Genomic DNA, 16642 nt, shown 5'->3' on the forward strand with positions numbered 1-16642 from the left:
AAAATAAACAAAGAAACAGAAGTCAAACCAGAATAATGGATACTTTCTGGTTTACATTTAGTACCATTTACCTTGCCAAACTGCTTTTCTATATAAGCTACTTACTGTAAGAGCATTTGATTTTCAGATACAATACTTTCATATTAACTGTATGTAGTGTACTCTCCAAGCACCATAAAAAACAACTCTACTGTAACTAATTAAATAGTTTCAGTGTCTTATTGTATAGGGAAACAAGTGTTACAAAAGTATATTGGGGAGTACCGAATATTGGGACCAGTTCACTGGTCTGTTTTGTCCTTCACCAAACACAAAAATAACATCTACTATGGAAAACTGGGTTAATCTGAAACAGGCAACCCTGACATTACAGAAATGTTTGACAAATCCCATGAGGATACCATTATAAATCAGTGTTTCACCTTGAGGAAAATCTAGAAAAGCCATTAGCACACCACAGCATCAACAGCAAGCATCATAGTGGATTTGGACCACATATTGCTTAGTGGTCCTGTTCTACAGCATACTGGCACTGATATGGTACAATGGCACTGCAATGAAATACCAGTGTGCGCTTATTTATACTACTAACACCATATGGCAAAATGTGAACATGTCACAACCACTGCATTGTCTTTGTCATGCCCCTGCTTTGTAAGCAGTTTTCAGTTCACTTCTTCCAGCTGGCTGTGAACGTGTAGTTTTAGATGTACTATTAAATTGCCAGATCTGTGAACATCAGTTGGCTACAAGCAGGCCTTTCTAGCTCTGGATGTTCTCAATAGTGCTCAAATCCTAAACACCTCATTAACTTGGCAGCAGTCATTAAACTTTCCTGGTACTGGCTTTTGTTTTGACGAGCTACTTTAACTATTTAAAACAACATCAAATAATAATAAAAATAAAAGTTTTGTCCTCACAAGCCCTTTGGTCCCAAATCATGAATGAAGGACATTTGACTGACATCAATAAACTCCAACTAAAAAAAAAAAAAAAAAAAATCAATGAAATTAGTACAGTATAAAAGAATAATTCCTCTTCTCCTATATTTGCGGCTATGTATTTTTTATTTTTTATTTCTGGTTTTCAAATATTCATAGTTCTTTACAGACTTTGCTTTGGAGCACACATACAAGCCCACTGAGTTTTTCATGTATCTCAAAACATTTCTAATTGATCTGAATCCCTTATCCATTTGCTAGAAGAGAAACTACGAAATACAAATTGAAAGTTAATTGTGGTCTGACAAATACACTGCTTTCAGTTGAACTGCATAATGTACATATTAGTGGATTGAGGATGTAGGCATGAAAAGTTTTAAGGAATCCTGTTTTAACCATTTGTATTGGTGCAAAGATACATAACATAGAAAACAATATCTGGAATTTTATGATCAAAATAGATCAAAATAAAAATTATTTTATGTCATATTTGCAGTAATGTAATACTAACTCAAGCTAATTTACAGTATTACACAATATATTTGGATTCCTAAATTAGACATTTTGAATACATTTCTGAATAATTTCGCAAATATAAATTACAGTACTGTATTTTTAAAATAATTCAGTTAACCCATGGCTTAAGACTGTACTACTTACTGTAGCATGGTAGTTTCTGTACATTGCTGTTTTTAACAACTTATTCAGATAGTCTTCAAGTTGTTTCTGAAAGAAAAGTAAAGTAAAAACATTACACACAACCCTTAAAAAGTAAACTTTGTATGCATTGTGCATATCATTGGAAGAACACACCCATAAAACATGCTTAAAATGTATTAAAAATGACCGTGGTCTTGATGTAGATTTTGTAAGTATTACAAAAAGTACAAAAAAGTATTTTTGTACAGTATTACTGAAATAAGTAAAACTAAAATTAATTTGCTCAAATATAACACATTTTAAAAGAATATTCAAACAAAAAAATCTGCATTGACAATATTTTCCCTTATACTGTAGAGAGAGCTTGGCACCTCGAGCCAAAGGCTCATTTTACATACAGCAGGGAATGACATGGAAGCATCCTAGTGCCAATTTAAAAAAAAAAAAGGTTTCTCCTACGTAGGACTTTATATCTTTTAAAAAAGTCCTACGTCAGAGATACAAAGTCCTACATCGGAGATGCTTTTTTTTTTTAGTATTTTTATTTGGCACTAGGACGTTTCAGTAGAATGATGACCTACCCTTCTACTGGAGAATTGCCCCTCTCGGACCAGGTTTTCATTGCCGCGAGGCAGGCTGGGCATCTGTCGGACTTCATCTCTCTTAATGGTCTTCCTTCTTACTGTGTGACTGAAAAAGGTTCAGGGTAATACAGTTATGGTATGCCAGATTTGCACAATTAAACAGGTCTGTCAAAAATATTTTCTTTTTCCAATATCAGATTGGGATCTTAAAATTCAAATAAACAGTAACTATCCCTTTAGAAATTCCTTCTCATACTTCAAATAGTGTAATTCATTATCAGTCTTTTATGCCAACGTGTTATTTTTATGAAGGTTTTGCACCCATCTCCATTTCTTAGCAGACGCCCTTATCCAGGGTGACTTCCAATTGTTACAAGATATCACATTACTTTTACATACAATTACCCATTTATACAGTTGGGTTTTTACTGGAGCAATCTAGGTAAAGTACCTTGCTCAAGGGGACAGGAGCAGCGTCCCCCATCTGGGATTGAACCCACGACCCTCCGGTCAAGAGTCCAGAGCCCTAACCGCTACTCCACACTGCTGCCCTATATGCTGCAAACTATAGGAAGTACTATATTATTTTTAACAAAGAAAATCTAAATAATTATTGTTTTAAATGGCAATATGAATGATGTTGGCAAAGTAGCTTTCACAGTAAGGTTATAATTGTACAAGTGCCATGCTCTTTGTAGGCAGCTTCCAGTGATCATGTGAATTACCTTCTTGTAGGCATAGGAATTCTCATCAAGGTCTTGTATGTGATCAGCTCTCGGTGGAGCTCGTGGAAGTGTTTTTCTTTCCTTTTCACTCTCCAGGTAAACCCTCCGTGCTTCAGTTCAATTGTGAAGACACCAGCATGTTTTACCTGCAAACAGCACATCATGGCAAAGTTTAAAAATCACTTTGACGCAAGCAAATACAGTATACAGTACTTGGGAGGGGAACAGTTTTCCCTGTCGTCAAGTAAGTACTGTAAGTACAAACTTGGTGAAATATTATTTTTCTGCAAATCATTATTACTCTATCAGTATTTCACTCAAAAAGTTATTTGATTTACTTGTTTTTCTCCCCCTTTGAAACAATAATGCAAATTATTATTTGGTAAAAAGAGCTTAAGAATCTAGATCAAGGCTTTATCCCAAACTTCAAAATCATACAGTCTGAGCTATACAAAGAGAGTAAATACATCCTGCCTAATGCTTTATCAAGCTTGGATCAGTGACGACAGCCTAATAAAAGCCTTCTGACCTTTGATGTGAGCCTTTGTTGCGTTGAAGAAACACGCTCATGTTGTGCAATGATACCTCGTTCTACTTCCAGAACTTTTGCAGTAATGTGGACTTCATTGAGGTAGACCTGGATATCTGTTTCCTTAAACCCCTTTGTTTTGTAAATGGCAGAGAAAGGAATTCGAGTGTTCACTGAAACATAGATACAGGATGTGTTAGACAATAGACATTACAATGCACTTCAAGTAAGACTGATGGAAATATTTATAATCCCTTAACAGGTCTGTTAACTGAAGATTAATCATAAACCTGGTAGCTCCACAGTCTTCTCACTTCTGACACTCCACAGGATTCGATGTTATTGAACAGCAGGGCATGAAATAACAGACAGCACCGGCGACAATTGCCGTAGTGCCCAAGCTGCTTGCCGCAATGCCTCCCAAATTTTAAAAACTTACGGCAAAAGTTGCCTGTAAGCCTGCCCGTCATTGCCGCCAGTGTCCCTCCGCACCAGCACATCTGATCAGGGTTGCCAAATTTCTGACAGAAAAATAGCGACCTCGTTCTTCAAAACAAGACCAAACAAGATGGGTATGGTCATTTATGCAAATTTTATTCTGTCTAACCTCATCCTGTGAGAAAATGAGTCATTATCATAATGTATTATTGTTGCCATTCTTTTTACTGTGCACCTCCCGGCACTAAGCCACAAGAAAGACATACTGTATCATTGGTTAATGACGAGCAAACAGAGGGAGGAATGCTCTTATGTTACACTGAGCTCAACATGACCGCGCTCCCAGAATTTTTCAATCACACGTATTCACTGGCAATGTGACTGATTTTTGTTCTGTGAACCCTGTGCCAACTCAAAAACGTTTAAAAAGAAAGAAGGATGAAGAGCTGTCTAAATCGGCCGCAAAGTGTTCCACGATATACCTAATGTTCAGGTAAGGAATGGGTGCACAACAATTTGTCCCCGACAATAATAATACTATTGATGTCAACTTACAGTTGTCAAGTACTACAGAAAGGACGAGATTAGACAGAATGAAATTGAATTGTGACAGAACAGACTTAAAATTGAAATACTGTGCAATACACATTCTAACCCCTTTCATTCTTCAGTGTATAAATTGTTTATTTACATGCCAATGGCTGTTTTGTAATTCGGTGTTATTCCCCCCCCCAAAACACCAGCATTAAAAATAAGTAGATCATTATTAGTTTTGCTCAAATTCTTACACCAAAAAAAACCTAAAAAAACTGAGCAAGTAGCTATGACATGCATGGTTCAAGTAGCAGCTCCCTGAGTTATTAAATGAGGAGAGATAACATAATAGTGAACAAAACACAATCTTCAGAAGAGCATTGATTTCTGTTTTCATTTTTTTTGTGCAATACATTCTCACTACCTAGTTCTGCTTTTTATCTAGTAAAACTTGTGCTTTCATGAAAGGGGTTAGAATGTTTATGCTTAAAAACAGCATACCGTTTTTTTTTTCCCTGAATCAAGTGTCCAGCAATGCACCATAACAAAACTGCAAATCCTTTGCAACTGTAAATTTCAAGAACTGTTAAACTATATAAAAGTCTCTCAAATGTAAACATCTAACATTATGTACATCCAGCTGTTCGATCATCGTGATACAGAGCACTCTCCATTGCCTGACAAAGTTTCTATTTCTATTTATTTTTTCAAAGCCGTGTTGTTTGTACAGGTTTTGTAACAGCAATTAGCAAACTACACTGCAGACCGAACAACTATTGTTATTAAACTCCAGCCATGAGTAAATCTTCAGCCAGTTTGCCTGAAAATCGATCTTTTTTAACTTTCCCTTCACTGATCGATTATAGTGTTGTTGTATCACTAATAGCCCTTTTCCTGCACACCCAAGCCGAGCCAGTGACGAGTCGAGCCAGCCTGGTACGGCTCGGGTAGCTTGAGTTGCTTTTACACTTGAGAAAGGTGAGCCGAGCTGAGAGACGACACGCATAATAAACGTGCTGAGTCGATTAAATTAAATCGCACAGACTGCAAAAATAGAACTAAGCATTAATTTAATAAAATATTTTTTTTATCATGGATGTTTTTATTGCGGAAAAGTACTGAAAATGCGTGTGTGGCTGGGGAGGGTTGAAATACATACCTAAACAAAGGAAGCAAAGACGGGGGACCATATTACAGGTATTGTGGAAGGGTGTGGGAATTCACTGACACAGGGGACAGAAGGTTGGAGTTGAAAACTCTACTCTGAGGTGCACTGTTTTATTTTGACCAGCAGGTGGCACTGTTGTTCCGCTGATCCCCCTATATGGTAAAGAGGGTTACAATCCAAGCACTCGCTGGTGTCTAAAATAATAATCCAAAACAGGTACAAAGGAAAAGAGAAAATAAAACTCTGTTAACAAAACTACAAAATAAAGTTGCTGCGCTCTGCAGCGTCCCCAACCGTCGCTATTCGCACGGCCTGGATCTGCAGCCTACACTTGGTTGTTCCTGTTTCCTTTTTCATTTTCTTTTTGTTTATACTTCGTGGGGTTGCCCAGGATTCCCCAGCTCTCTCACAACACGTGCCCCTCTGGTACGTAACTGCTGATCTCGTTTTTGTATTTTGTTTTCGGCTTCCTCCGTTTTCAAACAGGGCTCCCGCTACCTGTCTTCCTGGATGGGCGTGGCAGAGGGAACAACAAAGCGTCATTTTTATAAGCCCAGCAAACCCCCAAGACCTGCTGCCCAACCACTCAAGAGAGAGGGAGAGACGGCACAGCCTCACCCAACCTCTCTGTGTCACTGCCATGATTGAAGGGCCTCGGATATAACTCCTACAGCATGTCCCCCAATTCCCTATACTAGTGATTCATGCAATATTTCTACAGTAAATATAGTACTGGTGTTCAAACTGTAAACAACTTCTCAGTCTAACTTCCGTTTCTGCCTTTTGAAACAGTATCTGTACTGAATAAAAGCTGCGCTGGCACTTTATAGCACAGACATCTTATTCAGCATTAGTTTTATAACTAAATAAATATTAGGTCTATTACATGGTTATCTTTCCTAATGTATTTACTTATTTGATGCCACAGAAGCTGCAGCTTTCTCCGGGAGACAAGATGCTTCAGCCCCACTCTGGCAGCCGAACCTGGGGCGAGCCCATTCCCTCTTCCTCTTCTCCCTCTCCTGACCCGCTCTCCTTCTCGCACTTGGTTTGGTTGTCTGTCGCTTCGAACTGAACTCCAGACTGCCATTTATCCAGGCTATTTATAGTTTAAAAACTGCTAATTAAAATGATAGCGTTGATTACATGGTGCTTTATGCATGGTTAATTCATGGAAAGTTACTTTTTTGCTTCACTATATGTACATTATAGAGAGGGAGTTATTTTATTTTGTATTTTAGTCAGATGTGTGTTGTTATGTGTCCCGCTGCGTAAAGGTAAGGAGTTAGGAAAACATTTACCGGTTGTGGTCCAGGGTGTTGTCACTTTTTCTTGTAATGACACTTGAGCGTGATGACGAAATGCAGTAAAAACGCCCACAGCCTGCTTCGGCTCCGAGCCACATTCAGATATGTTCCGAGGCTGGAGTTTCATGGTACGGGTGTAAAAGGGGTTTAAGGCTATATCTAAACCTCTAGTCTAATGTATGTATTAGTTAGTGGTGTGTGACTAAGTTTGCCTTGGTGCCCCTGAATTTTCACGCCCAACGAAGGCAACATTGCCTTGCCCTTCTTGACCTGGAACAGGCCTTCTCACCTGGCAGACTGGGATCATAAGGCTCGAAATCCACCTCCTCCAAATCGAGGTCCCTGGTGTCCAAATTCTCCATTATCTGGTTCATGTCGAAAGCCACTTTCTTTAGTGGAAATGCACTCTCTTGTATTCCCTTCTCCAGAGACATGTTTAACACTCAGGGTGTACAGGGGTTACCTGGAGAGGAGATGGAAACAGAGCACACAATCAAACAGGAATCATAGGCTAGGCATGAGCTGTATTTGCGAAATGTTTACTTTTGTTTAGGTTATTCCCGCTCTTTAAAAAAGACCAGAAAAATTCTTATTGCAATACCATTGCCAGAATTACCAGAACACAAGGGTTCCAGCACTGAGATGCATTACCAGTTTGTGTAGCAATGGCTCATAATAATGTGCTAGCCTTGTCCATTAGCACAGAAACACTGCAACTAGATAGACGTCTAAAAGTCTGAAGGGTGGTACCTTCTACAGCAGGGGTTCTCAACCTTTTTGCTTCTGTGGCCTCCACCCCCCTTATAAAATTCCACGCCCCACCATATACATTATATATACTGATGCACAATGAAAACGCAACAGTCTCAGTTTTACATCAGTAGCTCATTGGGCACATACATAATGTTATTTACATTTAAAATACTGCTCAGATAGGTTTGCTGATTGTTTGAGTAGTATTGTTCCTTGGGATAACAAAATACTGAGCTCAATGTGATTTCATAAAAATGTCTGAGTTAAAAGCAGAGTTAAAATTACCAAAATGAGTTGATTAAGAATCTGTATAAATATCTATTCGAAAAGGCATGATTAACGCAAGAACAGTGAAAAATACGACCACGCCCCGCTTGAGTAATGAAGATCGCCTGGTTGCTATTGACATGATTGAAGGCGGCCTGGAGAATGAGATGGGCTCCCTCTCTGGGGCTCTGGCAGCACGGGGCTCTCAAGTTCAATGGAAGTGTCGTTCATATCAACTACACTTTCTCACATTAAAAATGTGTTTGTTACTGTGACAGGGTGTTCGTGTGGGTAGCCGCTGCTTAGGCAATACAGGGAGACATGGGCGGTGGAGTTGAAACGCCGGCACAGGCGCGCAAGATTTATTAATACAAAAGAAAGTAAATAAACAGGTCATGTGACGCTACCAATGATGGTAGCGCACATAGGACACACAGTAAAAACTGTACAAAAGGCAAAATAAAACACAGTGTAAAAACTACAAATAAAAGGTGCCACACAGGGCGAGCGCTAGCCTTATAACGAGGTGTCCCGCTCCAGGAACCGGCTACACTACGTAACCCCCCACTATACATTACTTGGGATCAACATCCCTTAAACTAGCCGGTATTCATACAATGACTCCTGCTGCTTCATACGGCCTTGGCTGGGCACTGCCTTCACAAGCACCGCTTGCAGTTTCAGGGTTGTGTAGCTGTCGTTCCTGCAGAATGTTCCTCCATGTTGACAAATACGTTAATTGTCATTAAACTCGGACGTCCTGCAATATACATATGCGTGGATAAAAGTGCCTGGGGTCTGCAAAAATCTGCAAAAAATACGTCTGGAGAAAAAGAACAAGGAGGAGATGGACATTTTTACCTTCCTTGGACGACTTATTTCTCTTACTGTTTGACAGGTATTTACTTTTTTTCCTACATTTCACATAAGAGTGTTGGGAACTACAAAATAAATGTGGAATGGTGCTTTTGGCTTTTACTTTTGCTGCTCCAATACCTTGAAAACACGTAAACTATCCGTGCTTTATTGATAGTCACTGGTAGTTCTTTGCTGTAACTTGGCGTGAGGAACTACTGTTCCTCTCGAAACCGAATTCTTTAATTTTACAGGAAACACCCAAGCAGTGCTTTATGTCCCACTTCTGTGTAGGCAGATAACATTGATAACACCCGTCAATAACTGAGCTCTTTAAAACAAACAAGTGGCAGTTAAAATGAATTACAACTTCTGCTTCAGTGATTTCCCTAATGGGTTCTAATGCATGTCTGGAAAGTTCAACACTCATCAGTTAACAATATGAAACTGCAACCCCAATTCAACATGGAGTGCAATTCGATTGGAAAGTGTCACTGTTATAGCAGTTAAATCAGCACTGGAGAGTACAGTAAATGTATATACAGGGATAGCACAAGCAGTGAAAACATCCCCTATTGCCTCAAACCAAGCCTGGAGAGGGCTGTTCAAGCACCATGCCTTTCCACTTCTTGACCTCTCTTTTGGATAGTCTACAAAGATGCCCAAGACCAAATGATAGTCATTTTGTACTGTGGAACACACAGTATTCTCTCGGTCAGCTCTGAAATATGTATGACTATTGAACCCACAAGTGTCCAGATTCTTTTGTTTTCCTGTAACTAAGCCAACTAATACATTTCTGTGTATTACAGCCCATAATAGAATACAAACATATGGTAGAAGAGTGAAGTTCTCAGAGCTAAAGATAAGGACACTTAAATGGACAAAGTCGATAAAGTTTTATAACTGTTGTTATATAAAAAAGGCAAAGCAAAGTACATTTCTTGACTCTCAATAACCACAGCTTAATCAATGGGTTTTACAATGCTAACCAACTGTATGATCCACCATGCTTTATTACACATTGCTTTGCTTTTACTATGGCACCTGGGTATGATGTAGGAAGTAAAATGCTCTTTAGAGCAATTATTGCACTTTAATTTTGATGCGGTTTGTTCTTCTGTCCAATTCTGGGTGCTTTGTTTATTTTGGCTGGGGAGTTTCACAGACACACAACATCTCATTCAAAGCAGTAGGCAATATCCCAATGCAAACAGGAACATACATGGCTGTACAATTGTAATTAAATCCATCCTACAGCTGTGTACAATAAATGTAACATACTGTAGATGTATGTGCGTAAAATGGGCTTAAACTCTAGTAAATGAAATCCCATTTTATACACTCCAACTGTGTCACTAACTAAGAGTACTTTGCAAGTCCAAGTACAGTGTAATGACTCTAGACACACATACACAAATAAATATCATAACAAAAGTTATACTGAACACACACTGTATGAACTATAGAAATACTGCACTGTGCAGGCGATTAGATAAAACAAAAACACCTGGCAGAACACGGTCAATAGAATGGCACGGATTCAAACCAGGGACATCTCTTAATGCTTATAAATAGTCATCACTCTGAGACAGCTCTGCATGTAATATCAGTAATGTGTGTGTAGTCCTGGAAACTCAAGCACCTGCCAACCGAACACCTACTACAAGCCTTCTATAAAAGTCTGTCAGAACTCCTGTCTTACCTATCAAGACTGAAACTGACTTGCAACAGGAATTTAACATGTTCTATATAATACATTTCAGATCCTTGTGCATAAAACAATAATTAGTGAGACTACAACTGTTTTTACTTTTTTTTTGGAAGTCAAATGCCCATTCATGTTTTAATGATCTGTTCTCTGTTTACACTCCTTACCACACACACATATATTTTTGTATTTGTTTTTTAGTGTGAAGCACCTTGACCCATTACTTCTGCATCAATATGGGCTGTATTTATGGCCTGTTATGAATCCACCTGGAGCCATCTAGTATGAATCCACCTGGAGCCATCTAGTAAGAAGCCAGTTGCTAAAAGGACATTTAATAATAAATAAGAAATAAGAAACAGGAAAGCAACAACCAATACAGGAATAGTTTTGAGAAAGGAAATCCAAAGAGAAATCTAGCTGATTGATGTATTTGGTTGTTACTGTGTTGTGTTGCCTGACACTGACCGCCTAAACCAATATGACTGACTAGACACCATCTTTTCACCACATTTGCTCCAAAATGGCAGAATTAATTTCTTTTAAATGTTATTGAGTGAAGACCTTTCACATAAAAGGGGTTGACTGACGGCCTCTGTCCCACACTTGCTGTTGCAATAAAGACAATATCAGACTGGACAGCAGCTTGTGTTAACAGGATGTACCCACCCAGTCATTCTGTCACTGAATTTGAATGGATGCAAGATAAGTTTCCGTTATCACGCTGTACCTTTGCGTAGGTAAAACGATATTCAACACAGAATAATTTACACTAGCATTTATCTCACACCATTTCTCGTTGAGTACAGTTTGTCACACATTACAATGACATCAAACCACCCTTAGAAAGCAAATGAGCAGGTGATCAATGAATATGTTAACTTTTAACCAAATGTATGGTGAGGTAAAGTTCACATACAGTTGCTTATGATTCAATATCTTGCTGTTGAAATGAGTGGCCATATTGTGAGAAATGTAGAGAAACTGTATCATTGCTGAGAAAATCTGGTACAAACTGATATACTGTTTCTGCTCTGTATTGCATATTGCAATTGGAACAGTAAATGATACACAGTTTGTAGTTTGGCAGTCAAATTGTTTCCTAAGTATTGTTTAACAAAATCAGCTTCTAATTACAGTATGAACATGTTACCTCAGAGTTCATCACCAACAAAGAAACAAGCATCTGTGAAAGGCTACACTAAATTATGCATTTTTCAAACCTCTTTGGACAATCAATTAATCAGCATTTTAGATTATAAAACCTTATGTGACTGTGTTGAATTTAGGTAAAAAATATATTTGACATGTTCTCACTCATTTAAATCAACATTTATTAATTATGAAGTAGCCTTAACAAAATGGCCCCTGATCTACTGTAACTCCTCCCTGATCCTCTACACCTCTCGACCCTCATGAGCTTCCTTTGCTGAAACACTCCTGGGGATCTACTGCAGGCACAGAATGTCATCTAAAAGTTCTGTTATATATCCCGGGAAGAAACACCAGGCTCTACCATTGGCTCATAAAACCCTATGGAGCCCTACACCTTTAAACTAAGATTGAGGTTTGTATTTGCTTGAAGACATCGGTCAGTAGTAAGCAAAACATCCCATTGCTGTCAATAGATGATTCCGTTGAAAGTCAAATTTAGGAAGACTGATATTGTGAAAGTTCAAAACTGTGGTAAATGTTTAGCTACTTATCTCTCAACAATAACATTGCTTACAGTTATGGTTTAATACACACTGAAAACAGTACACAAAGTTAAACGACAACATGTTGAACCCTGAGGCTGTCCTTAGGCCCATTGAGAAAGAACAGCATGTTACTCAATAACAGCCTCAGCCCCAATGTCATTTAACCCTTGTACAGTCTGTACAGTCAACTCTCATGAATACGAATTTCATGGGGCGCAAATTCTTATTATCAGGCATACTGTTGTTGTTTTTTAAGTTACAGTAACACTGAAATCCAATTTCAATTACAGTACGATTACAAGTACTACACATTGCCTTTTATTGAAATCTGGTTGTAATTTAACTTTTAAAAAGTTCACATTGCATATGACCTGCCCTTGAAATCTGCATGTCCCATTATGATCACAGGCATTTTTAAACCACAAAAGCAGTGTCCTGAACATCAGGGTATTAAACTAATCGGAAATGCTGATGACTTGCATGCAGTTTATTATTATTATTATTATTATTATTATTATTATTATTATTATTATTATTATTATTATTATTATTATTATTATTATTATTTATTTCTTAGCAGGCGCCCTTATCCAGGGCGACTTACAATCGTAAGCAAATACATTTCAAGTGTTACAATACAAGTAATACAATAAGAGCAAGTAATACAATAAGAGCAAGAAATACAATAACTTTTGTTCAAAATACAATAACTTTTGTTTGCTGCAGCAACAATAAAGTTTGCTGTTCAGAGGCCTGTATTCTTGCACAAAACAGGAAACTGGTATTAAAAGAAGTAATAATTCTGTTAAATTTGGCCAGGACCATGTAGAAAATGTGTAGTACCTGTATCAGGAAATGTGTTTATTCTGAGTTCGTTTTAATGAGAATTGACCAGATTTCATAATTTGCTCCAGTTCCACAGTTATACAACAGCAGATTTCCAATAATATAAATTACGTTCTCAAAATATGTAATGAAATCTTGCCAATTGCTGATTGTGTTGAGCAATATAAAGTTGCATCTGTCTGCTCCACAAATACTGTAGAGCATGGTGCTATATATCTTTCTCTATACATTCAATGACATACCTTTCCAGCAGTTCTTTAGTGTATGTTGAAAAAAAAACAGCAACAAAAACAGGTTTACTCAGAAATGTATCCAAAATAGATAAAACTCTTCAGGGTAAATATTATTTTTTTAAATGCGCTTCCTAATTTGCTGCTTTTGTGCAAAGAAAACTGTGAAAACAATCAATTGGGTTTTAACGTATAGGAAATTCTCAATCGGATTTCATGAATGTGATTTATTTTAGATGTTTGATATTCTTCATATATGACTCCCAGGGGCAGTCAATTCAAATGAGCTAGCATAGCTGAGAACTGGAGATGACAAAAGATTATCTCTAATGAGACACTGAGTCACAGGCTACTGTAAATATGTCTGGTGCCAGAAAAAGGGGGTTTAGTGAACTTCTGAGTAATAACCAACACACTACTTACTATCAATTATCAAGAATTCCCCATTGACCTTGCCAGTTTCAAGGCAACACAACCTGTATTCTCATGTGCCAATAAGTTGAATAACTTGTGCCAAAGAATGGCAATATCAAATTTCATCCCAATTATATAACTGGTTCAACAGATGTAATGCATGTCAGGTATCCAGTATAAAAGACAGACAGACAGACAGACAGGTTTCTTCATTTATCTCCACGTTCTAATACTCTCAACAGCTTGTCAATTTAAATTTCCACTGTTAAATTTTAAAAAACTCATGCTGAATGAGGCAGAATGCTGCAGTTTATCTTTAATGATGCACAACAGCCAAATAGTCATGAGAAATGCAGCATGTCCAACTAAAAGGAACGTCACAACGCTATTCATCTCCACCCCTCCCTGAATATATACATGCATATCTCTGTTAGATACCGCAGGGTACATTAATTATGTTAAGTGCTGCGACAGCTCCTTTCCAACTGGTCTCCTCAGCCGCAACACCACTGGCATTTCATGATGAAGGATTTATGACCGTCTTCTAGTGACCTCACCCCACCCAGCTAAAGTTACACCCTGATTTAGAAAGGACTGTGACCAAGCAAAAAGGGTCAACAGGAGTGTGCATGGACACAGTGTGCATGTGTTGCTCTCTCACTGTGCTGTGGTTAATTTCAACACATTGAAAATGGAAACCAATGACCTGCAATTTGTTTAAAAAAAAAAACCAAAAAACAATACTGGACTACAGTAATCCGTCATGTATCCGCCCTAATCGTTTATCCGTCATGATCAAGCTCTTCAGCAACGTTAGTTTATTATTGAACAGAAGATTAGTTCAGAGATTGCAGATCACCGTTTCAACTTCAACCTCCGTCTCGATCTCCTGATAGTCACTCAGCAGCGAATGCACGCACCCACACGGCAGACGGCTACTCTGTCACAAGCATTAATAACCTTTCTAAACAAGGGATTTAGGGGAGCTCCCTAATAAAAGCTGAATCTCAAAACAATAATTGTGTTAATATAGTAATTGTTACAGCTGTGTATAACAGTATATCCGACTTTTTACATATCCGCCCTTACTGTGGTCCCACCAGTCGGATATGCGACAGACTGCTGTATTATACTATCCTTTATTAAAATGTCCCCACATGCTTTGTACACGTCAAGACAGAAAGTGATTAATGTGGCATACTGCTGATACACAAAACAGCACCAAAGTATGTGGTTAACTGGTCTGTTGTGTTGAGTAGATGTTCCTAGGCTGTGCCAGCAGTCTGACATTGTGAGTGGAGCTATTTTTCCCCTGACCCCTTTAGATGTATGCAGTGTTGATAGTTAAAGTACTAATAAAGTAAACGTTGTTATAGGCAACCTGCTGCAGGACATTTTCGGTCTTAAAAGACCAGTAGCCTTATAACTACAGTGTTGCACATTTATGTTCAATTTATACTAAAATTGAGTGTGTGCATTTACATTTAAAAGGCAGTTGTCATCATAAAGCAATTTACTATTACAGTCAATGTTAACAAAGGAATAGTCCGTGGCTTTAAGATAATTCCTTGCAAACTACATATAAATCAAGTCTAACAAATGCTGTGCACATGCCTTATAAAGCAGCCTTTTATATAGATGAACTGCTTTGCCCCATAATTCGTTCTCATTAGAAGGCAGAACGCAAATACTGTAGCAAGGCCTCTTAACAGTGGACAATGTCTGCAGCGTTTAAAGGGACAGCACTGTTATGTTTTTTTTACAACCTAGTCATTAGAATTAATAGGACATTACAGAAGCCTTGGACTGGCACAGTTGTATTAGTTCCCATTCAGTTCATTCCAGTGAACTGCGGCAACCCTTACAAACCTTAGTAAAGAGATTTTCTTTCACAGCTTCTATCAGATTGGGCAAAGTTATTCATATAGAAGAAGGGATCTGCCTGTATTATGTGTCTTCCTATAGGACCTACTGAATTATCAATACAGAGGCTAATCTTAATACTTCTTAAAACTTGTAGACTTCTCTTTGGCGGATCTGTTTCCCCCATGTATTTATTGCATGTGGGGATGTCAATAAGGGGGTCAACCGAGTTAAACACCAGTAAATCAGACCGAGTTAAACACCAGTAAATCAGACCGAGTTAAACACCAGTAAATCAGACCGAGTTAAACACCAGTAAATCAGACCGAGTTAAACACCAGTAAATTAATACAAAGTTTAGAGTATTGTTTACGTCTGTCGGTCATAAAACAGTTTCTAAAAATATTAACTTTTTAGTATCTAGGAAAGTTGCATTTGTAACAGTCCATGTTTAAGTTGACAACTCTACAGAAGTTTCCTTTACACTGGTAATCAGTATGACAAAAAAAGCAAAAAAATAAGATAATTTCTATTTCTGTCTGGTTCACATAGTTATGTAGAGTCAAGCAGATTTCAAGTGGGGAGGAAGTTTGTGTCCCTCAGTCTAAATACTACGTTGGGTAGAGTACAGTAGACAGATATGCAGCCAACAGACACCAAGACATTACATTTGTATAAAATCGAGCGGTACTGTGAGAACAAAAATCATACTGCATGCAGGGTATGAAAGCATACATTATATTCAGGAGTCAACCAAGTAAAGCACACACATTGTCTTTATTTGGTCTCAGGCAACACTGTACAGTATAACAGTGATCAAGCTGAATGGCCTTCTAATAACAAATATGAGTCTCGGTACAAGTTAATAATATATAGTATGCTAAAAGATTCCTAAAATGTTACAGTTCACCTATAATTGTTACTGTAGGTGTTTGATGCTTCCATCTTTTTGAGGCCACGTGCAACAGGGCGGTCAGGTCTCTGTTTGTTCTTCTAAAGGAAATATTTTCTCATTTATAGCAACAAACAGTTGTTTCCATAAGTAATCTTTTGTTTTTGGTTCACTGAAAAAGATTTCTGCGCTATCATTTAAATAATTTCAGCATTACATCGGCGG

The 16642-nt window shown here is 38.0% G+C and overlaps 1 protein-coding gene across 3 annotated transcripts in view; it reads right to left on the bottom strand.

Moving 5' to 3' along the window:
- LOC117417330 (phospholipase D1-like) overlaps positions 1-16642 on the bottom strand; it is a 72748-nt gene that overhangs the window by 39433 nt on the left and 16673 nt on the right. For all 3 annotated transcript variants that reach the window (XM_034029397.3, XM_034029399.3, XM_034029398.3), the window contains exons 2-7: positions 7176-7349; positions 3440-3612; positions 2911-3056; positions 2183-2291; positions 1602-1667; positions 921-979 (exon numbers count right to left, since the gene is read on the bottom strand). In XM_034029397.3, the coding sequence (XP_033885288.3) occupies positions 921-979; positions 1602-1667; positions 2183-2291; positions 2911-3056; positions 3440-3612; positions 7176-7320 (698 nt within the window). In that variant the 5' untranslated portion in view covers positions 7321-7349. The remainder of the gene's footprint in view (positions 1-920; positions 980-1601; positions 1668-2182; positions 2292-2910; positions 3057-3439; positions 3613-7175; positions 7350-16642) is intronic.

The sequence above is a fragment of the Acipenser ruthenus genome, chromosome 12 (assembly GCF_902713425.1).
Source record: "Acipenser ruthenus chromosome 12, fAciRut3.2 maternal haplotype, whole genome shotgun sequence".
Taxonomy (NCBI): Eukaryota; Metazoa; Chordata; class Actinopteri; order Acipenseriformes; family Acipenseridae; genus Acipenser; species Acipenser ruthenus.